This window comes from Morchella sextelata, assembly GCF_020137385.1.
Source record: "Morchella sextelata strain SCLS chromosome Unknown scls_16, whole genome shotgun sequence".
Lineage (NCBI taxonomy): Eukaryota > Fungi > Ascomycota > Pezizomycetes > Pezizales > Morchellaceae > Morchella > Morchella sextelata.
The window spans coordinates 500,047-526,751 of NW_025408631.1; the positions used below are offsets into that span (position 1 = coordinate 500,047).

At 47.0% G+C, this 26,705-nt stretch overlaps 5 protein-coding genes across 5 annotated transcripts; 3 read left to right on the forward strand and 2 right to left on the reverse strand.

Moving 5' to 3' along the window:
* Window positions 1-228: 228 nt before the first annotated feature.
* On the reverse strand, window positions 229-1,542 carry H6S33_003841 (uncharacterized protein; the record flags this gene model as incomplete). Its single annotated transcript, XM_044835183.1, has 4 exons — window positions 229-505; window positions 581-846; window positions 909-1,066; window positions 1,437-1,542. 4 exons carry the CDS (start codon window positions 1,540-1,542, stop codon window positions 229-231), a joined length of 807 nt encoding a protein of 268 aa, XP_044691375.1.
* Window positions 1,543-4,316: 2,774 nt separating this feature from the next.
* H6S33_003842 (uncharacterized protein) lies at window positions 4,317-4,844 on the reverse strand (the record flags this gene model as incomplete). Its single annotated transcript, XM_044835184.1, has 1 exon — window positions 4,317-4,844. The coding sequence occupies one exon, from the start codon at window positions 4,842-4,844 to the stop codon at window positions 4,317-4,319; it is 528 nt and encodes a 175-aa protein (XP_044691376.1).
* A 2,433-nt stretch (window positions 4,845-7,277) lies between these two features.
* On the forward strand, window positions 7,278-8,597 carry H6S33_003843 (uncharacterized protein; the record flags this gene model as incomplete). The annotated part of the gene is made up of 1 exon (XM_044835185.1): window positions 7,278-8,597. One exon carries the CDS (start codon window positions 7,278-7,280, stop codon window positions 8,595-8,597), a length of 1,320 nt encoding a protein of 439 aa, XP_044691377.1.
* Window positions 8,598-18,184: 9,587 nt separating this feature from the next.
* H6S33_003844 (uncharacterized protein) lies at window positions 18,185-19,504 on the forward strand (the record flags this gene model as incomplete). Its single annotated transcript, XM_044835186.1, has 2 exons — window positions 18,185-18,362; window positions 18,441-19,504. The coding sequence occupies 2 exons, from the start codon at window positions 18,185-18,187 to the stop codon at window positions 19,502-19,504; spliced, it is 1,242 nt and encodes a 413-aa protein (XP_044691378.1).
* Window positions 19,505-22,624: 3,120 nt separating this feature from the next.
* Window positions 22,625-23,116, forward strand: H6S33_003845 (uncharacterized protein; the record flags this gene model as incomplete). The annotated part of the gene is made up of 1 exon (XM_044835187.1): window positions 22,625-23,116. The coding sequence occupies one exon, from the start codon at window positions 22,625-22,627 to the stop codon at window positions 23,114-23,116; it is 492 nt and encodes a 163-aa protein (XP_044691379.1).
* Window positions 23,117-26,705: the final 3,589 nt, after the last annotated feature.

The following is a 26,705-nucleotide window of genomic DNA, read 5'->3' on the forward strand; positions in this document are numbered from 1 at the left end:
GCTCGGAGAAATAATTGTGATGATAAGGCTTATCAGACCCTAAGCTTGCAACTCTGTGTGTCACGTGAAACAGGGATGTCAATCATGAACCGTGACTCGTGTCTCGGCACGTTCCGCTAATCCGCACTACTAAACCTACATTTACAACTACATTCCTCCCTTCTCCTAAAGAAAACCCATTCTCCCAAACCAAACCGAATCTTGCCCCAAGAAAACACCACATCAACCTCACTCCCCTCCTCCGCCAGGTCCACCCCCATTCCACTCCTGCGTAATACTCAACGGCGTCCTCGACCGTGGCGTGTGCGACGACCTCGGTGTCTTCCCCCGATCCGCCTGCAACAGCTCCTTCGCAAAGTTTGCGCCATTCTCCTGCGTCGTCAGGTCTAGCAATGCCTCACGAAACTTTTCCGCAGTCCAGCTGATGGTGGCCTCCGTGCTCACGCCGCCAAACGGACGGTCAGAGATCTCGACCATGAGCGAGAGTATCATGAGCGATGACAGGCTGTATAGAGGTAGTTGTTAATTGATAGAACTCCCAATTAAATAGCGGATGTGTTGGTGGCATGGTGGGACTTACAATCCAACAGCCGAGAACGCAACACCCACGCGGTGCAGCCGGCACGTCATCCCCGCGCTCCACAACATGGCGTCTTTAGCGGCGCCGGGTCGGCAGGTCAGTTGTTCGACGGCCACCACGCCGCCGGTCCACAGCGAGGCGAGCCAGAAGGTCGTGCTGAGGAGACTGAAGAGGAAGGTTACTTTTTTGCCCGTGGAGGGGGGCCGTATGGGCCCGTTGCTGCGCGCGAAGCTCCAGCAGAAGAGGAACAGAAGTGATAAGACTGACTGCAGGTTTTGTTAGTGGTGATGTATTAATTGATGTGGGAAATATGGTATGAGAGATGTACTGTTGTGAGTAGGAGGATGCTGTTGGACTTGGTCATGGCGTCGAGCTGGTGTGTGGCGAGGAGGTAGATGGGCACCGCAAGGGAATAGAGCGCGGGCGGGATGAGGAAGGCGACGCAGACCTTGACGATGAGGAGTATGCGGTGTCGGCTCATTGCTGCTGTGGATTGTTGGGTTAGTATCGTAGTTTTGCAGGGACTGTGGGGTTAGTCTTTCGTTTGTCCTTGGTTTTGACTAATTCTTGAGAACAGGCAGACCTCGGGGGACAACTGGGATATTTAATTCCTATTTCAAAAACTGTTTCTGCGCTCTATCTAAACTAAACTAGTGGCTGAAGCACGCAGCCTGGAGGTTGGGTGGTTGAGGTATTCAGCATTCCATACGCCAATACATCTGGAATGCCAGGAACAATACCAAAAAAAGGATCCATCCCTCAAATTCGCCCCACCAATTCCCCCGCCTCCAGTTTAGACAGGGTGGACACGGGACTACTTAAGTAACGACCCCCGCCTATGGTGCAGAATATTTACCTCCCCATAATCCAGGTGGCTGAATGTTTGTTTGTTCGGTATTTCGGGTGGCTTGCATATCTCCCGCAAGCGGAGGCTTGGGGGATTCGGAATGGTGCCAAGACATTGTGAGCCTCGATTTCCGAAAACGCATATGGACAGACATTTTAGACTGTTGGGGATCGAGGTCTCGCTATCTGAGGCCTAGAAGCTCAATTACGAATGAAGAAAGATCAGGGTAATGATGATTGGAACAGATCGGTGCCGCGGCTGAACTATAGGATCTCAAAACTAATACATATGCTTAACCAGTTGCAACCACGTAGCCGTCGTAACGTGTCTTAAACCTATTCTGATAACCTTCTCCCCAACGTATGGCCCGAGAAAGAAGGGTCCAGCCCGCTTAAACAGCTCTGCTGGTAACTTGAAGGATTGGATTGGAGATAGCGTGGCCGGAGTATGGGTATTGATAGATATGCGGAATGTGTGGAATGTTGACATGGACAACCTTAATGGTATGCAGGTCCCATGGTAAATACCGTTTCTGCCCAACATACGAAATTGGCCGCTTCGAGGTAGAGGCCTTTGACAGAGCGTATCCTCCGGAAGCATCATCTGAAGACACATCAAAAAAAGGTTAAGTTTCAGGTGGTGGAATATCTTGTAATTAGGGTTTTTGAATCTCTAGAATATCTGCAGTCGCACGGATTTCCATCCCGCCGTTGTTGATACTGCCGTGATTTCTGCCCGTCCTTTGCCTCTTCTCGTATCTCTGTGTACACCGCCAGCCCACTAGTCACCATAGACAAGCATGAATATCTGTAAAGTATATCCTGACCGTCGAAAATTAGTAGATAGTTCTGCAGTATAAATAGGCCCCAATTGCAAGTTGACGTGCACCTACTGAATATAGGATCTTAGTGCCTGCAGGCTGTAGCCGGTGGGCCCGTAAGGCCATATATCTCAATCTCAATGTATGTAGCTTTATTATATAACTCCAAGACTGGAGCCTGTATGTGTGACCGCAGTCTTGGTAGGAATCTGAGGTTGTTGGCCAAGGCATGGTGGCTTGAGCACAGCTTACCTAAAGTGAAAGTCGCAGAAACGGTGACAATAATGTCCCGATGCGCTGCCTCGCCGCGTGAAAAGCAGCTCCCTGTAAGCTGTCTATATGGTTCGGCCGGCGGCGACACCACATAACACCTCGACGTCTTCCACTCTTTCAGAACCCCTCCTAACACAGGAAGTTTGTATCGATTGATCCGCGGCGCTGGGTTAATATGATTATAATTCTCCCATGCAGAGACCCACTGCTACCCGCCCGCGGGCTGCCCGCTTTGTTGCAGCGCACGGGAGATTAACTCTGGACGTATTCTCTTCCTCCTGTGTGTGCACGTGTAGTTGAGAGCCGCGCGATAGAAGTTGAGGTTTTTCGTGAATAATGGTGTGATTATATGCGCTTTAGGGACTCGAGATAAATCCTGGCTGAGAGATTCGCGTTGTGCGCATACGAAATTACGTAAAGGGAGTATTTGAGGGTTGTTTTTATGTTTTTGGCGATGGTGGTGGTGTGTCTGTCGGGGTTGGCGGGGTTGGTGGGGTTGGTGAAGTTGTCTTCACCGAGAACTGTGATCATAGAATATCACTCGATTCACGCAATCCTGCATTGGTGTTTCCCCAGTTTGATGTCTTCAGGAAAGAAACAAGGGTACAACCAAGAGGAAGTAACGAGGAACGCCTGAAGCTGTGGCTTCTTTTTCGCCTATATGCGGAACAAGACCGATCACCACCCCTCCATCCACTTCCCCATCACCAAAGTCACCTCACCGTATCCCATGTTGATAAAAAAAAAACTTAAACAGAACTCCCAGACTTACGTTAGTATCTTCGCAAAGGGAACACGTGGGGTAAACACCCCCTAAGCCTTGTATATAGATCACAGACGTAGAAACGGACAACAGTTACCGGAGTGCTAGGTTACAGATAGACAGAGGGCTGCATTCTATTCGCGGGTCATGATGGAGGAGGGGAATCACGCTACCGACGCACTAGCGCCGGCAGGCTTTTAGCAGCATTAGAAAAATACTGTACAACAACCACTTCCTGTGGCTTAGTAGCTGAGGTGTCGCCAAGAGGGGCCGAGGTCGATAGTTCGAACCTCCCAGACTTGTGGGAGTTTAAACATACACTTGGTGCTGGGTGAAGGAGCAGAGCGGGATGCCTCTCCATTGACAATGTGCAACCCCACACCCCCTCCACCGTGATTCGAAGATAAAAACAGTTATACAGATCTAAATCGAGGCGTTTTTCATAAATAATCACATAGAGATAATTCTCCGACCGCTACAATTGCGTTTGCTGACAATCACCAATTATCACTCGATTAAGCAATCGGCAGAGCTTCCTTAGTTTTCTGTCAGCGAATGTTTTTTGTAGGCAACAGGCCTTCTGGAGGATAAAAACATGTTTTTATAACTCCTCTCTGTCCCTGCTGCCGCGCACCGACCCGACGGTGCGAGTCTAACCTTCAGTCAAATGTCTACGGGGAATATTCCTACTTGTTTCAATTGGAATGGGGCCACATCGTGTTATGTCGATGCTAACACCTTAGACACAAATCTTTTCAGGACAGACATTGAGGAAATGAACCTTTACCACTTGAGAAAAAAATCTAAACTAAGATTTCGAGAACCCATACATATATCTACCCAAGATGTACATACAGTCTCCCACCGCGGCCAAGACATTCCCACCTTCTGCAACTACATATACCTACTACCACCGAGATTACATAACCAACCTCCGTGGTAATCAAGCCCTAAAACTCTATAAGTACCTGCCGGCAAAAATTCAAGCTTGGCACCACCACTGGCCAGCTTTATTAGGTCGGCTTTCTCCCACTCAAACCTTTCTTTCCTCAGGGAGCAGGCAGCTCTCAGACCCTCTTGTTGGTCTGGGCTGCCTCCTCGCCTCCTCTCCTCTCCTCTCCTCTCCTCTCCTCTCCTCCTCCTGGGAGGGTGAGCAAGCATTCTGTGGCCCTGGTGGCCGAGACTGCCTGCTCACCCTCCCCTCTCTCCTCTCCTGGCCTCTGGCCTCCTCCTGGGGGGGACAGGAGTAGGCACCCTGCCGCCCTTGTGGCCAAGGGTGTCTGCTCCCTCCTCCCCTCTCTCCTCCTCCTCCTTCTGGGGGTAGGAGTAAGAACCCTGTGGCCCTGGTGGTCCAGGGTACTTGCTCCCCCCTCTCCTCCTCCTCCTCCGCCTCCGCGTCCGGGCCCTCCTCTGGGGCGGGCAGGCATCCTGTGGCCCTTGTGCCGAGGGTGTCTGCCCACCCCCCCTCTCTCTTCGCCTCTGCTCCCACCAGGAGCAGGGTGACTCTCGCCCCCCTTGGGCTCGCTTGGGCACGTTGCCCAAGCGAGCCCAAGGGGGGCATGGGTCACGTTGGCACAGCTCCGCGCCCCGCCTGCCGTCTCTCTGGCCTCTTCTGGTCCCCTCTGGGGATCGGAAGGGGCCTGAGTTGCGTTAGGTGCTCTCGTCCGTCCCCCCGTCCCTTTTTTTTTTTTGGCCTCTTCTGGTCCCTCCGGGGATCAGGAGGGGCCTGAGTTACGTTAGGTTGCCCCGTCCCCCGTCCCTTTTTTGGCCCCTCCTAGTCCTTATTTAGGGACTAGGAGGGGCCGAGTTACGTTAGGACTCCCCGCCCCCGTCCCCGTCCCATCACCTCTTGTACTCTCTCCTTGCGGGGGAGTAGGGGTCTCACTTTATCTCTGGGCTCAGTCCGAGGGATCGAGTGAGATCTCGAGTGAGAGTTTGCCCCTTCTCTTCCTTCCTTTCGCTGTGCCCTTCGGGGTGTGTGGGTCTTTATTGACCTCTCGGTTGTTTCTGGGAGGTTGATAGAGACCACTCCTCCCCCTCCCCCGCCGGGACTTTGGCTCTGTCACTCGATAGGGAGTACATGTCTTCAAGTCTCTCTAGTTTCTACGGGTTGCATCTGGCCTTTGGCTGAATCTAGCAGTCTTGGTGACGTACGTTCCGAATCCCACCCCTCTGTTCTTTCTTTTTTTTCTCATTTTCTTTTTCAGCAGCCGTAGCTGGTCATACCGATTGATCACGTTTAAACGAAACTGTTATTTTATTTTTTTAAATTAAGAATAATGGAGATAGGCCCTTAAAATATCAGCACGCGTCTAATAGCTATAATTACTAGCTACATTAGCTTACCACCGCTGAAGAAGAACTCCCATATCCATGCTTCTTCCGGGCCATGAGATATCACTCGTTACCAAAAATCGATAGGGCCACCCTATATAGCTATCAGCGAATGACCTTTGTAGAAATAGGCATTATTTCGAGATAGAGATATCTTTTCCATCGTCTCCGCCGCTCTCTGGTGTTGACAAGATAGCATAAATACACCCAACCATCCTTCTGCAACGAAGGCTTTCTCCCACGCTTTCTCGAGAGTCGAATCTCGCACCGCGGTAATAATTAGTAGTGGTTTGTATCTATTTAGATAAGAGGTTGGGAATCGGTACCTTTCGATATACCCACCCCGGCCCTTCCTGTCGGGCCGCTCTCAGTGGCGATGCTGCGACATCTGGATAAATCACCAAGTATCACTCGCTGTTTCAAACTGGTGGAACTCTCCAAGACACCCGTGAGATAAAAATGATTGTTTCTTGCATTACGGGAGCCCCTTCGCCTACTGGGCCCTCCTGTTCATTTGCCCCTCCGACCATCGCGCTCGATCCACTGTCTTCGATTTTCGGGGAACGAAGTGATTGTGTGATTGCTCCTGTACGTGGATGTTGAATCTAGGATTGGCCATCCAACACTGAAGTTTGGATGCGGTGTAGCTAGGGAGACTCCCCTGGGTAGGAAGGAGATCTACCGGGTTCTCCGCGAAGGAAGAGGTGTTGGGAGAAAGAGGTCGGCACTCGTGAGAGGCGATGAAGTAGAAAAAGCTAGCCGGGCGCGGTATAGTTGAGGGTGGTCTTGGTTTTGGTATTGGCGGAAAAGGAGGCGATGGAAGTAAGCCCGGGATTCTTAGTTTTGCCGGTGAAGACCGCATCCCCATATCAAAATTCGATTGTTTTTTTCTTTGCCAGGAGTCGAGCATATGAGGGGGACCAGCGCGGGATAGGTGATCTCTCCGCTTCTGAGCTTGTGTTGCAGAGGCCGGGGATGAGAGGTATCTCCCCGGAAGATAAATCCGTCGTATGCGGTGTTGTTGCTCCAGAGGGGCAGCTGCCACGGACTAGGAAGAAAACTGGGGGACAGCGGGGCCTTGTAATTGTAGGGTATGGCTATACTGCGATGGTGGTTGAGCGTGTGGAGGATGTACGGCGGCTCGTAACTACCAAAGTGCAATTATCGAATTCGGGGTTTTGGCAACCAGCGCGACACTCCACGAACGACCACCAACCACCAACCAACCACGAACACCACCGCCCACGAACACCACCGCCCACGAACACCACGGCCCACGAAGACCACCGCCCACGAACACCACGGCCCACGAAGACCACCGCCCACTTCACCTAACCTGTGGTAGGGAAGTTTATTGCACAGCTTCACTTTACCTCTGGTAAGGAAGTCCGCTGCTGACACGAGGCCCCTCCACCAGCACTCCGCCCCTCCACCAGCACTCTGCCCTTCACCAGCACCCATACACGACCTCTTCACCTAACCTCTGATAGGGAAGTATATTGCACGCCGGCTTCACTTAACCTCTAGTGAGGAAGTCCGTTGCCATCAACTCCAGTACCTGTCCCCGCCAGTACCTGTTCCTGACCACTTAGCCATACCTCTAGAACGTGAGTTTTTATTGCATTGCAAGACTGCTGCTGGTGCTAATTTGACTACAGCAATGCCTAAATTCACCAATCCCACCCTGATGCACACTAAAACTGGTGCCCTCAAGTCTCCTCCCTACCTTCAAGGGCAAAAGAAGGCCGACTGTGTCAAAAGCCCCCACTTGGCTGATATTATCACCAAACAGTTCACACCATTCCTTGCTAGGCAAGCTGCCGGTCAAACTGCTAGTCAAGCTACCGGTCAATCTGCTAGTCAATCCGCCGATCAATCTGCTGGTCAAGCTGCCGATCAATCTACTAAACCCAAAAAAACACAGAGTGATCGGGAGTTGGAAAGGGATATCAACAAGTGGATGTGTCTCTCTAAGGGTATGAAGGCTACTTGTGAGGAGGCCAAAGCCAACGGGGCTAAGTCTTTTAAGATTTTCAAAGGCAAGATTGGGAGTATCATTGAGGTATTCTTTGACGTTGATATCTCTCAACATTTGAATAAAGTTGGCACTCTTGTTAACAAGGGTTTGGAGGAGATCAATAAGGCTGCTCTTACTTATGAGCAAGTTGAAGTTCCTGCAGTTCCCGGTGCCTTTTATCTTGCCCTTGATAAAAATTACACCCGCATGTTTGTCTACTTCAGCAAGGGTTTTGAAATGGTCTACGGAGTTGAAATTGGAGACTGGGTTCTGAAGTCTACAACTTATAACATTGAGGAGTATGCTGAACTCCAACCACCTGATATTCCCGGTGCCAAAGATATTAGGCATGCTGAGTACAAGAATTGGCTTCTTGCCAATCCTCATCTTTGTTGGGCTGATTGGTCACGGGCTGGTGTTTACCATTGGGGTATGTGGATGGAAAGAGGTCATGATAATGACGATGTCATCACCAAAGATACTCTCAAAACATCTCAACACATGAATCCCGTTCTCCTCCGCCTTTTTACCTCACTAGGCAATCTTACCAGAGCAAAAAGAATTTTACTTGGTGCCGTTGACAAAGATAACAGAGATCTTTGTGTCAAAATGATTACAGCCTTGTCAAAGAAGGAGAAACAACAGTGGGTAACTGATGATCAGGAATGTTTCTCTTTGAGAGCATGTTTGATTAATCTGTTTACTGAACCTCATTATAATATTGGTGATTTAAAAGATGGATGGGCAGTAATGGCAGCAATGGGTGAGTTCACGGGGGCTGATTTCTGTATCAGGGAAATGAATAGGAAGTTTGTTTGTAGGCCTGGTGGAATTGGTTTTATCAGAGGAACAAAGTTGGAACATTTTACTACTAACTGGTACGGTTTTAGACATTGTTTGGTCTCAACAATGCATCAAGCCGTCAAAGAGGAATATTTTAAAAGATTTCCCAAAATTGTTTAGATTAGAATAACAATTAGTAGTTAGAGAAATAAAATGCTTGTTTTAACTATTTACAAAAATATTTAATCACTATCCTAATATAATCTCCTCCTCTTCTTTGGTTGCCGATTAGATTTTCTGGTCTCTTGTGGAGCATTCTCTTCAAGTTGTATTGAAGGAATATCTTTACCAACTGGTGATGGAGAGGACTCTAAATGGGGAGAGCTAAGTAAATAATTTGACTACTCAGGTAGATCAGGAGTTAAAGCCGTTGAATCTCTTTTTAATGTAGAAGTAGAGGGCAACGGGACATCAATATTAAAATGTTTGTCTTCTGGAGAAGGTACCTATAGAATAATTAAAATGAATCGGCTATCATTCTATAGAATTAAATAACATACCTGTTCTCATTGTAACGGAGCCATTTCAACTGTCTGATGTATGAGTACATACAGGGCCCGGTTACATGCTGAGAGTTATTGTTAGAAGCCAGTTGTATGGTGATATGCAAGTACCGGTAGTGTGGTTAGCTACCAGCTGTTAGAGTAATTACATTCCGGGCGCTATGAAGAGGATCTATTCATGGGAGCAATGACTGATGAGTCTATGGCTCTCCAGTGACTAGAAGACCAGCCAGAGTGAAGCTCTGATTGCCCGGTGATCCTCTGTATCCTCTAAGCATTGTGAGTCCGCCGAAGGGCAGGGACTATGCTAGAGAAGTCTACAATAAGTGAAAGCTCTACAGCAATGATTAAGCTTACACCTGAGCGGCAGCTCATTCATGCAGGCCCTCGGTTGTGTGGCAACCAATGCTGCAGGTGTTACAAAGGCTTTGACTAAGGGTGGTTGCCTTGGGTAGCGGAAACACCTACTGACGTTTAGAGAAAAGCGGAGTAGTGGTGGTATTATTTGTCAGACTGAGGAAAGGTTTCACCGGAACTTAGTAAGGAGTTACGAGCAGAGAATAGAGGCCTTCGGAGTATAAGTACTCAGGTTCATTCTCGCCCTTCAGTCCTGTTCTCTCCAGTCTTCATCAGAAAGAAAAACCAAGTTCTTATCGGTAGCAGAGCCCTTAAAGATTATTGAGTTCTAGCGATAGTATCTTTGAATAATCTGCAACCTGATTGTCTATCTTGCATGGCCGTCTCTTTTCTATCCGATTCTATTTCTCTTAGAAAGGACCCCCGTTACACCTGCAGAGTTTTTTTTTTTTTTTTTTGTGTGGGCGGGTTGTTAGGTTTTCGTTGTCTCATTGCCACCGAAATCCTTAATTGCACTTTGGTAGTTATGAGCCGCCGTAAGCATGTTAGGTGTTGAGTGTTGAGTAAGGGTGGTGAGCGGGTAAAAACATGTAAACCACACTCCACCGGACACATAAACGTACTCATTGGTTTCCATCGACATCAATCAACGCCAACTCCCGGTGCGAGCACCAAGGTTATTGATCGCCAATATCAACATTATCCTATTACCTTCATCCCCTAACAGTATCGACTTCTCCAACCCCCATCCCCTCAGCGCGAGCCCCTTGTAGAGCTAGCGCACCGCATCTTCCAGAATCGAGGAATCGCGCTGCGCAACGACCACATCCACAGCTCCACCGAGTCCCCGGTCAGCCAAAGAAACGTACGCATAGGGCTACGGCCGACCTCGCACTAGTTGATGAACAGTGATCGGGATTCTTGCTGCCTAGACCTGAGATTCACTCAAGCCTCAGCGAGATGGTATATTTTTGGTGTAAGCGGTTCCCCAACCCCAACTCCTCCCTTCTCAGCTCATTATAGGTCATCCTAGAGAACGTTGGAGAAAAGCTGCTATCATTGGAATTTCAAGACCATCACAAAAACAATTCCGCTGACAGGCAACTAGGAAAACCTTGTCAATTTTTACCCTCGAGTGATAGCCGGTGACTTGAATGAGCTGGCACCATTAGAAATGTCTTCTTCGTGCAGACCCACGTGGATTTTCGAGGTGCTTGTGAAGCTCGCTCTCTATCGCCCTTTGCAACTCTCCAACGAGCCTCGATAGTGTTTACTGTTTATGTCTATCCTTACCAGGAGTGTAAGTATTCCATCCCTACTCTCGCCACTACCTCTCTACAGACACCAGCAGGAGCAAGCCTTTGTCATTGGATGCTTGAGAGGGGGTAGGGTGGCGGAAACTATTACAAACATTTCGGCTGACAGGTTAATAGGGAAATTCTGTCGATAATTTACATCGAGTGATAAGTGATGATTCGAGGGAACTGCGCCAAACTGGAGTCATCGTTTTCGCGCAGGTTTGAGATAGACAATCGATACTCAATTCGTCTAAAGAGACACATGCCCACTCCTTTTATCTCCGAGTCAAAAGCTCGATAACAGAACTTTCAATCCTACGTTATAAACACCCTCATCCTTCATACAGCTAACAACTGCTGCTCCACAGAGCCCCGAAAATTGTCTCACTAGAAATCCACGCTATCACAATTTCCACTAACGGGTTATTAGTAGCTCTCTCAACTTTACCACCGAGTGATACGTGGAGATTCGACGAAAATAGCGCGGTCCCTATGAGCGCCACGCCAATCTCCACCATCTCACTTCTGGGCTATAAGCACCAAGACGCTTCTTGTCTCTTCCTCTCCTTCCTTTGAATAAATGCAAATCTTCTCCCCGGGGCCCGAGCCTGGGATGTCAAAGGTGCTACTTCCTGCACCACCAGAATAACAAACCGCAAGCGCCTCCCCCGCCTCTCCCGCAACTGGCTGCAAACCGCACACAAAAGCATCAAAACCACAAAGACCAGCCTACATAACACCGGCACACCACTATAAAAACTCACCTACAGTCACTGGTCAATTCGCCGCCGAGCGCTAGTTATTGACCTGAAGAAACCCGCGCCGAACTAGACGTATCGCCAAGGCGTTTCGTAGCTCGCCTACTCTTGCGCTTGGGAGAGGTGAATGCGTACCTGCGTCTGAAATGCCCCTGGCGTTTATCGCGCCTACACATATGCCGTCCGGCGGCAGACAGGAACCGCTGATAATTAGCAGCGAGTGATAATACATGATTAGACATCTTGGCTTGAGCAAGTAGTTCAGCATGGGCGGGTGGTATCACTCTTTTGTTGCGTGTAAGAACTGTAAGTTTTACGATTAACGATAAGCCAGGGCTGGGAATTAATGTAAATTTATAGCTCGAAATTCTTAGTGAGTAACGGCACTCCCCAGGGAGCTAGCTCTCTACCATCCACCCGCAATGTCATATTGTACCGCATTGAACCAAGAACATCTCGAGTATTTTATCCCAATCTTACAAATACGCCACAGGGGAAGCGACTGGGTAATAGTATCGCCCCCAATAGCTTGCTTAGCTTTTGGAGTTCGATGTAAGTCTCGGAATGAGGCTCAATATCCGGCCGAGACGCAAAGCACCAACCAATACAGAACATCCCGCCTCCCCTCCGCCGCATGGTGCTAGGACAGATAGTATGCCTAGTTGTGGAGAGTGTTTTCTCCCAGAGTGGTCACTCTCTCTTCTCCTCGCCCGAAAGAGTCTTATGTCCGCCAATCCGAAGTCGTTTCCATAAATAATTGCTCCAGATCTTGAGCAGAGGCCACACACCTGCCAGAATCGCCAGCAGAGACAAAGGGGAAGTGACATGCCCAGTGGGGCGTGAGCTACTGGTTCATCCTCTCGTACACTGGCAATTATAGCTGTGCTGCGAAACATTATGTTCAGGGTCCCAATCATTTCAGGAAGACATTTGTAGTCATGTCATGACTCTGGTTCGGTGTCGTTGATTGAGATTTAGATTTGTTGTGTTAACTAGGACTACTCGTATCCCCATACACGAGACACAAGGTCTACATCGCTCCCAAAACGACATGTCAAACCCGTGCCATGAGCGTCCGTGGACCAATCAACGGCCTTGACGCTCTCTAACACTCCACCACTTCTCGATAAGAAAGAACCGCTGACACCCTCCCCATTCCAATCTTTTTTGCAGAGAGACTGATGCCAGTTTGCACCGCCTTCGGGACAACCACGTTTACACTCCCTCTCCTTCGCTCCTACACTGCACAGCCTGGAGGAGAGGGAAAGGGCGCATATGTGGTGTTCTCGGCCAGGTTTGAAAACGTCCGAGTGGTGATGCCGTGGTGCCAAATGGTCCATCTATCCTCCATCATCTCTCTCCCAAAACTCATCTTGTCCTCATTTCCTAGTGTCCAACCTGTTGACACTCGTTTCGATGTTTCTTCCCTTTCCTTCAATAGTTGCTCCTGCACTTTCGTTTTACACTCCATTTATGCATTTCTAGTTCCATCCCCAGTCCAGGATTGCAGGACTCCGCTATCGTTTAGTCGGTGTTTATAAAGGCCCCCGAAGCTGGCGGAGAAGCTCTTGCAGCGCCGTTTATTCCCCTCCATGAGAGCCTGTTCGTAGATATTGGGCGTAGAATTGTAGAATGGACAACTGGACTGTAAATCTCTCCCCAGAAATCTAAATCTTAATAATGGATATATTTTCGCCACGAGTCTGTTGTACAGGTAGATGAGAAGCTATTGAAAAAAAAAAAACCCAAGCCTATGCAAACTCAAAGCCTTGAAGCTAACGGAATAAAATCCCTCCGCCCATTCGTACTACAAAGATTGTTTTTCAAATCATAGCCATAACATTCATGCGGAATGATGAAAATGAACAACGATGCTCAACTCAAACCACCACTTCATGCTCTCTTTTTTACCTGATTCTAGCATGTTAGCAGGGGCTCTGTACGCGCGATAGGGGCTGAAACCTCACCTCATCGCGTCAAAGGAAAACCCAACCCATCGGCGCTTGGGGCATCTGCAAGCACCAGCGACGGAACCGAGCAGACCCACCTGGATTATCACTCCATCACCCCAAGAGGCGGAGTTTCAGCTATGCTCGAGCTCAAGGTGCCGAAGCGCCTGTTAGTAGCCCCTACAGGGAGGGGCAGAACCTACACACGCGGAGACAAACAACACCACACGAGCAATGCGACATTAAGTCCCGGTCCCAGCGCTGGCTAGCAGGAAGTTACCTGAACACTGGGGAAAACTTATTCAACCCAGGTCCCAGCGCTAGCTATGCGGGAAGTTACCCGAACACGGCGAAAAATTATTCGGTAAAGCTCTAGTACTGTTGCCTACGCGTGCGCAGGGGGGCGATGATGATGCCTGGAGAGGCGGGGATAGCAAACTTACGCGAGTTGAGCGACTGAGGGCACAGAAGATCAAGAGTATGAGCGGTGACGGGTTTGGTGGCTTGTATGGCGATAAGGATAGAGAGGGAGGCAGGGTGCTGTCGGGGACGAGATCTGGTGATGACGGTGAGGTGTGGTTGGGTGGTGTGGTTGGGTTGAAAGCGATGGCAAGGTTGAGGCTCTACCTCTGTTACCCGGCCTTTATCTTTGGCTCGACACGTGACACACTCCGCCAAGACTAGGTGACTTTAGTAAGCTGTGGAAGTTCAACCCAATCGTTTCTTGTCTACATCGCAAACCGCAGGATTCAATCCCTAACCCTACCTTTACCCATAGATCAACTAGAGCCCACAATTTTTTTTATGCTGTTGATATGTTTCCCCACAGATTCAATTCCACCACAAGTCAAACCTCTAGAGATGGATCAAGAGGCAGATAAAACCACTTCGCAAAGAGTTTCGTCAAGGCTTGGCTCATGTCCCCTCACTCGCTGTCTTATAGCGAGCGAAACGAAGCTAGTTCCTACGCAGATTAACTTAACTGTAGGCAGGAAACTGCTCTCATATATCTTAAAGGTAGACACGAGACTACCGCGGAGATCAGCTCTGGAGGAATGAAGAGTTGCAAATCTGTTCAATTAATATGGTGTTTGTATCCCTAAGCCAAGTGGAAATCATCACGTTATGCGATGGTCTATTAACAAAATATCGTATTAGTTTAATTAAGCACGGGGGTGAGATGACTCAGAACTGAGTCAAAAGGCGCCGCTCCCGAGAGTGCCTCTTAATCTGTCAACGAAATGATGCCCCTCCTTATACCCGTTCACGCAGTGGATAATGAGAACAACTCCTTATCAATCATTTAATCTGAATTAATCTCTGGCTAATCTCATACCCGGATTTTCTGCGGATTTTAAAATCGCATGAGGGGACTGGGGGACGAGGAAAGACCTTATCGACAGACCAAAGGATAGCTTATTGGCGAATCTTTGCGTTTCAAAGATTCTCTCTTTTGTCCCTACGCCGCTATGATATCTGCGAGGTCAGAATTGGGGTTTTCCTGGCTTGGTTTTCATTTTCCCCTGTCTTCCACGAAAGTGGCTGCTAGACTATCGGTACTTGTTTCTTCATCTGTTCGAATTACTCAGACTCAATTAGTCACTGTTGAAAAAGAGCCCCGATGAATGCATATGTGTGTGCGTGGTTAGATAAGATTGGAGTAATTTAGATACGTCAGCGTCATGAGCGGGTTGCATCAGTATGCCTCGTGGCACAAACAAAATCTGCCTTGTGGTCGTGAGCGCGGCAGAACAAACACTACTACCATCACCGCCACCATCACTATCAACTTCATGGACCATCATCATCATGATAATTCATCCATAACCGCTATTCATCACTATCTAGTGTGCACCATTATTTGATTGGATTTAATCTCTGAAATCAAACCCAATCCGATCAGGTTTCCTGGGCGGTAATCAATTTCATGATTCATGATGCTTGTCAATCAAGCCTGGGCATAACGTGGTATGCCTTAATTCTTTCTGAGAGGCACGGTTTTAGTACTAAGGTTTCTCATGCAGCTAAACTACGAGATTGATTGTGGGTCAGTTCTTCGGAACGAATAACCAAAAGCATGATTTCATTAGAGAACCAAGGTTTTCCAATAATGGTTCAAAATCAATCGTACTATCATCATTCTCGACCGGTATCGTCCGCCACCAGAGATGTCTTGCCTAGAAGCTGCTCCACCGTCATGAGCACCAAAAATGGTGCTATGTGTGCTATGATGGTGTAGGTGCACCTCTCCCCAGCCCCTTTCCTCCCGCTGCTCTGCTCCAGGCTCTCCCATATTCTCCTCAACACTTCTTCTCATGTCCCTTCCTTGTAGTCTCTCTTCCATAGCCTCCTCCTAACATCACTCCTCTAATTTCCACAATCTTCCCGTTTTGACAATTCATTATCTAACTATAAGTGTAGATCTTCCTTCAGCAAGCATAGATTGTGGAAGTTTCATTGAATGCATCAGTTACTATTAGTAGTATCCTTGACGTAGACACTTACTCATCGAAAGCTGATATCCCTCATGCCTGTTGTGATAGGTCTGGAACCTTTCGAGATGGGACAGCTGCAGCCGTTTATTCTGAGATTCTCATCAGGTGCTGATTTCTTGGTAGTCGAACGGAGGAGTAGCCGTCACACGAAACCTTCTTTCACGCTAGATTAGAATTCACACAAGAAGCCTCAGAAGATTCTATAGATCTCGGTACTTCCATGTCCCATAGGCCACCAATCAGCACTGAACCGTACTGTCAGGGTACCGTGATTGAAAACACTAAAATGGGAGTACACGAGCCTACGGCACATCAGTCGATTAGAATACAATTGAATGTATGGGACACAACCAATGATGACTCTGGGGGCGGCCTCTTGGCCTGGAACATAGGCACCATAAAGCTATATTAGCGGTTATAAGGCCTATAATCCTTGCTACAAAAAGACTAGTCTTAGGTTGAAACCTATCTATCGGGCCTGGAGACTTCTTGGGGTTACTGCAGGGGCTGAGATATGATGATAATTCTCGCTGTATCCACAAGTCATGGTGTGTCTCATAAGGTTGGAGATCCGGGTCCAGACAAGATAGGGCGAAGTCTTGACACTACGGACAACCAAGTCAATAAAAGGATTCTTCACTGGCAATTCCTCGACCAATAGTGAGAGCAATTGAATCGTGCTCTAAAAATAAGAGGTACTTACCCGCTCACAACGAATGATAGGGCTTGCAAATGCGTCATCAAAACCAATATCTCACCAACATCAATATCATGTCAATCAAAAACCTTCCTGGGGTCCTGTTGTATGACCCGGAATGTTCGACGGGCGGCACCAAGTTCCCCGCTGGATGATGAAACGAGGAGTGGGAGTGGATAACACTCACCTTAGGACCCACTAGGAAAGTGGAGATGTTTGCAATTGTTGAAGTTTGCCAGTTAATACGGTAAGGGGTTTTGATAAGCGCGGAGACACAAGTTTAATCAAAGCAGGTCTAGATATACGTCTATATGTATCTTTTCCTCGTAGGAAACCAGACAAAACTAAATGGGCACACGATCTTATAATACATCTCACGTTTAAATAGATACAGAATAATACATGGCTTGCTTGCTCGGCGCTACGGTACCTGCCTCGCCTACCCCAAACCCTAACTATCGCGCATTTACAAAATAGGAGTAGCTAGCGCCTCGCTTAGGGCAACGCCACACGGCCCGTTCCGCAGCACCTAAAATCCCCACGACTTCAATAGAGCATAGAGTCCTGAAGCTTGTAGACACTGCTCGGAGATAAGATGCTTAAGTTTTAAGTCTACAGATTGCAGTTTGGGAATTACTCAATACCTTTTGGTACCTGCCTCGCAGACCGCTCGCAGGACATAAAGTTGCCGGTTCTGTGTAAGACATTATCCAAAGCTGTCCTTAAGCTTTTACATAAATTATCAGATCGTCATGTCACGCTGGGAACCCGGCAATAAAAACCGTTACACTTTACGGGCCAGTAAAGAGCTTTGATCAGGGAGAGGTCACATGATACAGTTCATTGTAGGTGCTATGCGCTTACATTAACCAGGGGCATGCCCAGAAGAATTCATAACAAGGACACATACTGGGCATTGTACCAAACCAAACCCACCCACCACACGTCTTTTTATATCTCAACCCCATGCATCTGTGCCGCATGTTGGCACACTTCTCGGCTCATTTCCATTGGGCAAAAGGAATCTGCTCCGGTTATCTTTTCAGTACCCATTAGTTATTAACATTGCCAAAAGCAATGTTTGTCTGAAGAGGCACTGCCTTCATCCTTTGGTCACTTGGCCCCTCCTTCTTCGTAGTCTAGAAAATCTTGGGACTCAGGTTTGGTAGGCAATTCACTTAGGTTGAATACCTCTCCATTAGGAAGGTAAATAGATACATATAGGTGCATACTGGAGACGTTCGGCAGAAAGCAAGTAGGTACTTGGCTAACCGTGAGTTTAATAATCTAATCTTTCTAAGTTCTTGTCACGTATGTGACTCTAAATGAATTGCCTAGCTGTGATCAGTGTTACTGGTTAAATTACCTGGTTTCGTACATAAATCGTTCCAGCCCAAAGAAACAGTCCCGATGGGTGGCCCAGCATATTCGATAGAGTACGGGCGGGGCTGAGACAGTAACGACGTAAATGAGGCAGTGTTCAGCCAAATACTCAAACAAATAATATTTAAAGACGGTGTAGCCCTCTACTACTGCCACTACTGCAACATTTACGACTATCGCAGAAATAACAAAGTCCCTCGAAAAGAATCACCGTAATACACTAAGTAATCGATAGATATGTCTAACTGGCGCAAATCAGGCGAGACTATGGTCAGGAATTCAAGCCGAATCATGTCCAAAACCGTCGCGGACGAAACTGATGAGGACACCTCCAGTGTTGATGGCAAGCACGATCATGTCAAGAACAATATTCCCGGAGATTTAAATGGCCATACAAGAAGATCTATCAACGCTGACATTAGGGCTCACTACAAAAAACATCTTGGTGAGAAGCTTTTTTTCCATTTTTTCCTTTCTATTTCTTTTTGGCTCTATAAAGGTCATAAACTAACAATAATGATAGCCGAAATCAATAATATTGATGAACAAAGCCCGGAGGCCGAACAGACGATGACTGAGACCCGTGTTCGCCCTGTCTCTTCGAAGATTCTTCTCCCTACACCAACAGCGGCCAAGGGGGAAGATTCTGATTCTGGTGGTCTCCCACAAGCAGAGCAGAAAGAAATGAACAAGGAGGAAGATCATGAGGAGGAGGAGGAGGAGGAGGAGGAGGAAGAAGAAGAGGAGGAAGAGGCCGTATCTACAGTATCACATGAACCTTCACCCGCAGACAGCATCAAAGACCAGACCATAGAAGAGACATCAACGCCCAGTTATAGCTCTGAGAAGGGCTCCATCTCCAGTGGTGATGTCTCCTACCCCTCTCTTCCCAATTACGACTCCGCCCAGGACAGCTCGGACTTCGAGTCTGGCTCTGGCTCAGACTCGGAGCGAGTATCAATCCTCTCCGAAGCCACATTCTACACCGACGAGGGCACTCCTAGTGAAACGGACCTCGACGAGCTCCCCGAAGAAGAGGAAGAAGAACAAGAATACGAAGCCAAGTCATACTTCAGGGCCGATAGTAACGACGAGGAACCTTTCGTTCTCGACTGCAACAGCCCCAAAGTAACCGGGAAATGCGAAGCCATCGTACCCTGGGGCGGTGCTAAGAGTAGGATAATTGTGTCCATCGGTCCTGCAAGACACCGCAAATGGCGCGTCCAGCCATCCAAGAAGTGTGGCTACTCCATTCCCAGGGATCTCCCCGAGATCAAGCCCAGAGGACGCAAATCTGGTTTTAAGGCGACAGAAGTGTACGGAGTGGCGTTTAATGATGATGGTAAGGAAAAAAAGGGACCAGAGGTGATAAGGGGTGATAACAATCTGAGGATTTATGTGAAGATTGGGTGGAATGATGGCACAAAGACTTGGGAGAGAACCGCAGACGCTAAATGGTTGGTCGAGAAATATATTACAGCGGACATGAGCGCTGGGGAGTATCTGTATAAGGCGGCAGTAGCGTTTGAGAAAAAGGCGGATAAGTTCCTGGACGCTAATGAGGACTGGGGGTATGATGATGAGTAGGTGGTTTAGACGCAGTTCACGGATGTATTCATTCTTTATTTTTCATTAATTCTCTAGTTTTCAGTTGCCATCAACCTTTTTGTGGTTATTAAAAATCTGTATTTGTGGTGTTTATTGGTCGGGGGCCGGGGTGGAGTTTTGTCACTTTTGTTTATTTCTTTCTAACTATGCATGGACAAATTATTTCTTTCTTTTGTTAGAATTTTTAGTCTTTTCGTTGCACCGAAATCTACGTTGAATGAGGCGTAGAATTGGTGGAATTTCATCTACGGGTAGTAAGTTCGATATATGTACGTAAACATCAATGGTTAATTATAAAATGATATTATAAATAACCTTAATTGACATCCGGCTTCATTGTGGTCCAGTTGTGCACTAATACCTACAGGTAAGTTTGAAAGGACTGTATAGTTACAGCCTCCGTTGTCCTTCTATAGCAAAATGGTTTCTTACCAGTTTGGAAGGTATATTTTCTTAATTACGAATACTCGCAAGTCACAACCCCCCCCTCCCAAACTTCGCCATCCCTTATCCAGTTTCTATCACATGTCGCTAAAAAGCCCGAAAGATATTGAGACTCGTCAGGCATGACATAAAGCTCGCCAGTTTACTGGACAACGGAGAATTCTATTCACTGTACCAATAACTTCGCTAAATTCCCAAAAGCGACCATAAGATCATTTCCACCCGCCATACGGACTTAGGCTGGGGTTAAGAGATGGGATGGTGGGCAAACAGCTGTATCCAGACAAAACTCCGCGGGGTTTAAATAGAGGAGCGTGTAGGCAGAAGCCACGACTTGACTCGGGTTAGTCACAAAAGTCATCTTGCGCGGGGTAGACGTTAATGTAGTTGAGTGGTTCTATGCGGTAACAGACGGGGCGGAGTTGATCGATTGGCTTGAAAATACTTTTTCAGAGGTTTCAGACCAGATCTTGACCAAGACCCAGCGATCCCGCCCGTTGGATCATCGTGAGGAGAGGGTAATTTCTTCTTTCTAGGCACTCGTCACAACGGAGCGTGATGGGACGTGTATTGTACCTTTGGCTGGCTCGAGACATACATGAGTATACGTACGAGAGAGATCCGCCTTCGATAGTCGGACCTGGCTCGTGATCAACAAAGAGCCAAGATACGACATTATTCTTCTCATTTGTGTCTCAGTTTCCGGTGAAGTCGAAACTAGCTTCTGACACTCCCACACCCACATGCCCACCACCCACGTTTAGTCGAAAATTTCTTTTCGACGGTGGGAGACCTTGGGCTGTGGACTTGGGCTCCTTTGTTCTTCTTCCTTGCCTTAATTGGCTCATGGGCTCTAGAAGCACAGCACAGGGTTGCCAACTTGTACCCCCCTATCTCTGGTATCGAATATGGGCGGTGGGTCCCTTGGTAAGATGATAACCATGTGGTTTACCAGCTGAGCCCACTCCGAGACGGATATCCTATCCATGGCCTGTAGAGTTAATGCCGTACGATACCCCCTAGGCTTAGTTCTTCATACTGGTGCTGGGATCCTAGATAACAGTGAAGTCCTTTATAAGACCCGCCGGGGGAGAGAACTACATGTAGGCAATAGCCGCTATACCCGCATCGCATAATTCATACCATGTGCATATTTTCTCTCTCTTGTTTTTTTTTTAGTTTTGTGCGCGGGTATGTACCTACATGTGTGTAGTATGTACTTGTACCCCTCGAGTATGCGGACCACCTTCCGGTTTGGTGTACCTGCATACATAGGATATATTTGTTTTCGGTGCCGGTGGTGGTGGTGGTGATGGTATTCAAACGTTCTAGTGTAACTATGTAGAAGAATGATTAAAAATAGGTAAAGAATCGGAACGTATTGAGATATATGTATGTACCTCTAGATCTGTGGCCATGATAAACGGCCAAGCACAACTACATCACTGCCATCCCCAAGTCTCGCTCGCTCTCCGCAACCCTGACAGCGGGTACCAAACCCCCAGACACGGAAACCCGAGGAGCGAGCCGCGCGAAAGACATGAGGCACTGCAGATAAACCCGGCCCATGTCGCCTGGTTGAACAAATTAAAACTACTGGGTTGTGTGAAGAGTGCAGTTCTACTGGGGATGTTAATATAACCCGAAACTGAGGACTGCTGCGCGCATATGTCGGTTATGCATGTATGTATCACTGTTACGCCGCAACGCGCTGATTAGGTGACAGGATGGCTGTCACGGTGGTCGCTAAAATAAGGTGTGGCTCGTTAGTTGACGTTCGCCACTCGCTAACTTTCCTTATGGCACTTCGATTAGATCTTATTTCAACGTCATACTCGAGCTTGGTACACAGTATCGGTTCTTATTGAATAAAAATAATCTAGTTAGCCTCTTTCAGATAACCAAAATGGGTGGATTGCATGACGCGACGTACTAACATAGAGTACATGAATATCGGAGTAGCAAAAGGTCCAGCCAATGAGTGGATTCAAGCAAGAAATGGGTTGAGTTGATATATATAGTATAGGGCGAAAATAGGTTTTTTTATCGTCATTTCCGAGTTGTTAACATGTTGTTTCATTTCTGGTGTTGTCTGATCCAAATGGTTGACGCGACCAGTCAACGGACAGGATCGGTCATACGCGTAAGATAATACAGTAAATCTGTATATCTGTCTTTACGTTGGCGATAGGACGGGGTGTCGTTTGTTTATCGTTTGTTTAATCAATTAATACCCAACACCCATGCATGTGCCAAGCAAGACTCGATCTTCGAGTGATATATGATGATTAAAATTTATCAACGCGTATGGTGCACCCGTCCACCGTTATAAATGATTTATGTACAATACAATCCTTTCTAACTCTTTAAGTCAATGGAATCACGGTTCATTGGTGTTAGAGGTTATCTAAATAGTATATATAGTGGGAACACACATGCACTTTTGGTAGATATAAAGAATAAGTCTTACTCCTTCAGATGGCTAATGGATTGAATTGTCCATTATTTCTTCTACTTAATACATAAACTTCCTCACGACCTCCCTCTAGAGATACTTCTGTTAGTATCGATTGTCATCTCATTATCAAATTCATCGTCAAAAGTATCGACTACCTCGCCACCACGATTATTACAAAACTCACCAAAACCAACATAATGCATAACCACTACTTCCTCGTCCTCCCCATCCTCATAATCTCCCTCTTCTTCCACACACCCCCCGCCAACGCCCTCCCACATGTACAGGGAAATAGCCCACGCAACGCCCTTACCTGCGGCCTAACCACCGTCGACATCGCCTTCAAATCCGCCGCCGAAATCCCCAACGTCCAAACAACCCTATCTACCTGGGTCGACTCCGCCCGTGCGGACCCCACTCTCCTTCCCTACGTCCTGGCAGACTATAAACGAAACGGCTGCATCAAGCCCTTCATCGCCCGCGGTACGGTGACACTGGGGATGTGCGCGGGTGACCACGGAGGCGGCCATGCTGGTATTGTCTGGGAGGTCGACGAGATCGTGGATGCTGTGAATAGGATGATTGAGGCGTGTCGAATGGCGGGGCAGGCGAGGGTGAAGGGGATGGCAGAGATTGGGGGGACGAGAGGAGGCGTGTGGATTGGGTATAGGGATGTGGGTAGAGGATGAAGAACAATGTTTGCTTTAAGGTGTAGCTCGTAGTACTTTTGTCGTCTTGTGTGGAGGTCTTTTGGTTGAGCTGCTGGTACATGGTAGCTACTGAAATGTCTAGTGTATCTTATGTTGGGAAGTTAGTCGTGGTTTTTATTTCGCTATTTCATATCGCGCTAAAATAATCTTTATCTTAGAGCTTGTTGTGAGATTACTTATTACGAAGTAATACTGTAGGCTTTCAAGTTTTAATTTTAGTATGTACGTGTATGCCATATGATGTGCGAAGATATGATGTATATACATTTTTTTTGCATTGTCTTTTTATATCACTATAAAAGTTCGAATCGGCTTGTGATAGCAGCTACTAGACTTGACTCGATTTCAAAAGCTCGAGCCTTTATTGGCCTCAAATATTAGCTCCGGATATTAGCTCTCGAAGTTGTTACAAGAAGATTTATAGATCCTCTTTGTGTGAGCATGTGTTTTTAGGGCTAGGGTTTGATACCGAAGATAATAGTACCTTTTGTCGCACCTTCTGTTCTTTTTTTTCTCTCGGCGTGAGGTCGAGTAGACTTTCTATTTGAACCATAGCGAACTGTGTTATTTTTCATCATGTGTAATTGCAGAGCACGTATACCGAAAACTGTTTAATTTTAAGCCTTTTCCATATTATAAATGTTGGCACCCAAATACTGAAGGCTCCATATGCGGTTAAATACATGTAGCCAATGATGTTCTCCACGCCTCTACGCAAGACTTCAACCACACTTAATTATTATTAATAGCAATCACACTAGTGCCGGATACATGCATCATGTGCACGTACGTGCACCGACCTATTTAATATTCTTAGCTGGCTGATAACATTTACTAGTTATTAACTTTATTCATAGCCTCCGGGCTGGATCCAATGAATGAATTATTGATCAACGTAATATTTTGAGCCTTTATCGCGAGTGATAGTTTATGATTAACTGTGAGATATCCGACCTTTTATTTGCTTATACCAGGCCGATAACCCAACGACTCTCCTAGAAATCTTGAGCATTGTTGGTTGTGTATATCGAAATAGACGATCAATGAAGCCCCAGTCTAATTGTAAATACCCGTTGAGCAAAAAAATTCATGCAAAAGCTGTCATTCCTTCGGTGACTAGGCTATTTTCAAACGCGTAAAATTCGAGAATTCAATAATAAGATGTCTGTGAGAGTATAAATCTCTATCATCGTAAATATGCGGGAAGACCATGAGCTGTAACTAGATAGGGTGGATATAGCCACCTTTACGGATTCTGCTGATCGAATTTAACTACCGGAAAGTTCTCTAATAGCCCTACTGCGGACAATTACGTGCAAGTTCTTACGTTTTAAAGTTTTTCAACACGTTCAAGAGAAACATGATGTACCCAGCCCATGTATGTAGGTACCTACAAGTCTGAAATCTGTGCGTGGTGTGGATCAATATATAAGGCTCCTCGCCGCGCCTGCAGACAATGCTTAGCCCAACAAAATACCCCGCCTCATATATTTGGCTTCGCACTTTGGAGAAGGCTTAGCAATTTGAACATATCAGAGAGAGAAAGCTAGTCTCGGAACCAGAATATTGAATCAGGCTCGGTCGGTTGAGTAGGTGTTCATTTAGTTGGCTACATGTACATATCTAACGGCTAGGCGACCGTTACCAGGGGTTGGTATACCAATTATTAGGAGATACTATTATGGTGCTGCGGGTAGCGGTTCCGGTATATATTCAGCCTTAAACAGTTGAGAATTCGATCATTGGATGATCGAACTCTCTGATTGGTTCAGTCATCGACAAATCAGATAGCTGTAGGTATGCCAGGTATATATGGACTCGGTAAATATTCTGCTCGAGAAGTGACCGTCGACCACAATTGGACGTAAATCACCATCAGGCTGCTCCTTTTCCCGTGTGCATATTGTACAAGGTTATACGTACATATACTACATGGCAGCCTGAGACCGGCCGTGCTTAGTTACGTGTAAGTTAGCATCGTGCTCAGTCAAAATAACCGATGGGGATTACTGAACTCAATAGTCATCTTGAATCGATTGCTTTAGGCGACTAGTATTTATTCACCCCTTGCTAGCATCCAGATCCAAGCCGCATGTAGTTCTAGGCAGCCCAAGATGCCCTCTCTTAGTATGTACGAGGTTCATATTATACTATATTAGACCTCTGATAAGAGAAGGGGGGACTTTCTCAACTGGGGGATTTGAACCTTTGCCCGAGCTCAAGGAGCGAAACGCAATCTGGGGCCTTTCCTTCTGCCAGCCTGCCAGATAATTGTGGGTTGGAGGCAATTCATGAGATAATTACTCATCGCTAGTTACGCTATGTCCTCTTCATGGATCATGGATGTGGGATAAAGGAAGGGTCATTGATATGTTTATTTCCTTAGCAAGCCACGGTCCTGGAGGGTTTCTGGAGATATGCACCCGGTACATATCGCTGCAGGAACTAGTATTCTGAGAAATTCTTTCAAGGCTCGAGGCAGAGCTATGAGGCAGACATAACCAAGTAGTGAGGTTGAGGGGCACTCGCTAGTTGATTGCGAGCGGGCTCGAGCCTGGGAAAGCATTAGTAACGATTCGAGAAAGGTACCCTTGGGCGATTCATGTAAAAGTTCATCCCGCATTACCCCATTCATCCTAAATAATAACACTATATTCAGACTTACTTGGAGGTCTATCCTTAGGTATAATCATAAAAGCTCGAGCCTGGGCTCGCGCCTCTGCCTCCAAAATCCGAGACAGCTCAATTGAAACTCTATAAGCCATAGCCAGGCTCGTGCCTGTCATCATTATCGTCATCCGAGTTCACCAGGGAGGTTCACTCACGATAGATTTACCCCAGAAGATCAAGGAACCGGTCCTATTTGGTAAGAATTATACGGCCGGCGACTATGGGAAGCTAGTTGTCATAAAGATTTGGAGAACCTTTGAGTAAAGCGGATACGTGGCCATGGGGTCACCAAACTTCAAGTATAATGAGCGATTATGTAACTGGTATCTGGGAACCTAGAGATGATGACAAACAGGGAGGATAGGGAAATCTATGTGCGCTACGTCTATCGGACCCTTGTGCGGATCATGCTGATCATGACGCATACATGTATGTATGTACTTTAAAACAACGACCGTTGAAGTTTCCCGTGGTGCATGTGGTAGTACAAATCCCCCACGAAATCTGAGAGCCAGCTCACAGGTCTCAGAATAGAAGGCTCAAACTTATGAAACTGGACCTATAAGCAAACGAGCAAGCTTGAAACTGCCTTTATCAGGCTCGAGGCTTGAGCTGACTCTTGATTCAAGATTAGTAAGTAGCACTACTAGCGCGTTAATTAAAAGGTCGGAGGATTTGGTTGCGACGACTTCCGACCTTTTAATTAACGAGCGAGTAATACCAGGAGGTATAACATGTAGTTGTACATGTACAACTGGCCTGGCATTCGCTATGCGCGACAACGGCTTTGCCAAATCAAACAGACACATAAGAAGTACATGTACTTATAGGTACATAAACCTACTAATATATAAGCATACTAGCAAATATCTGTTAGAAACACCCTTCGTGAGGAGTT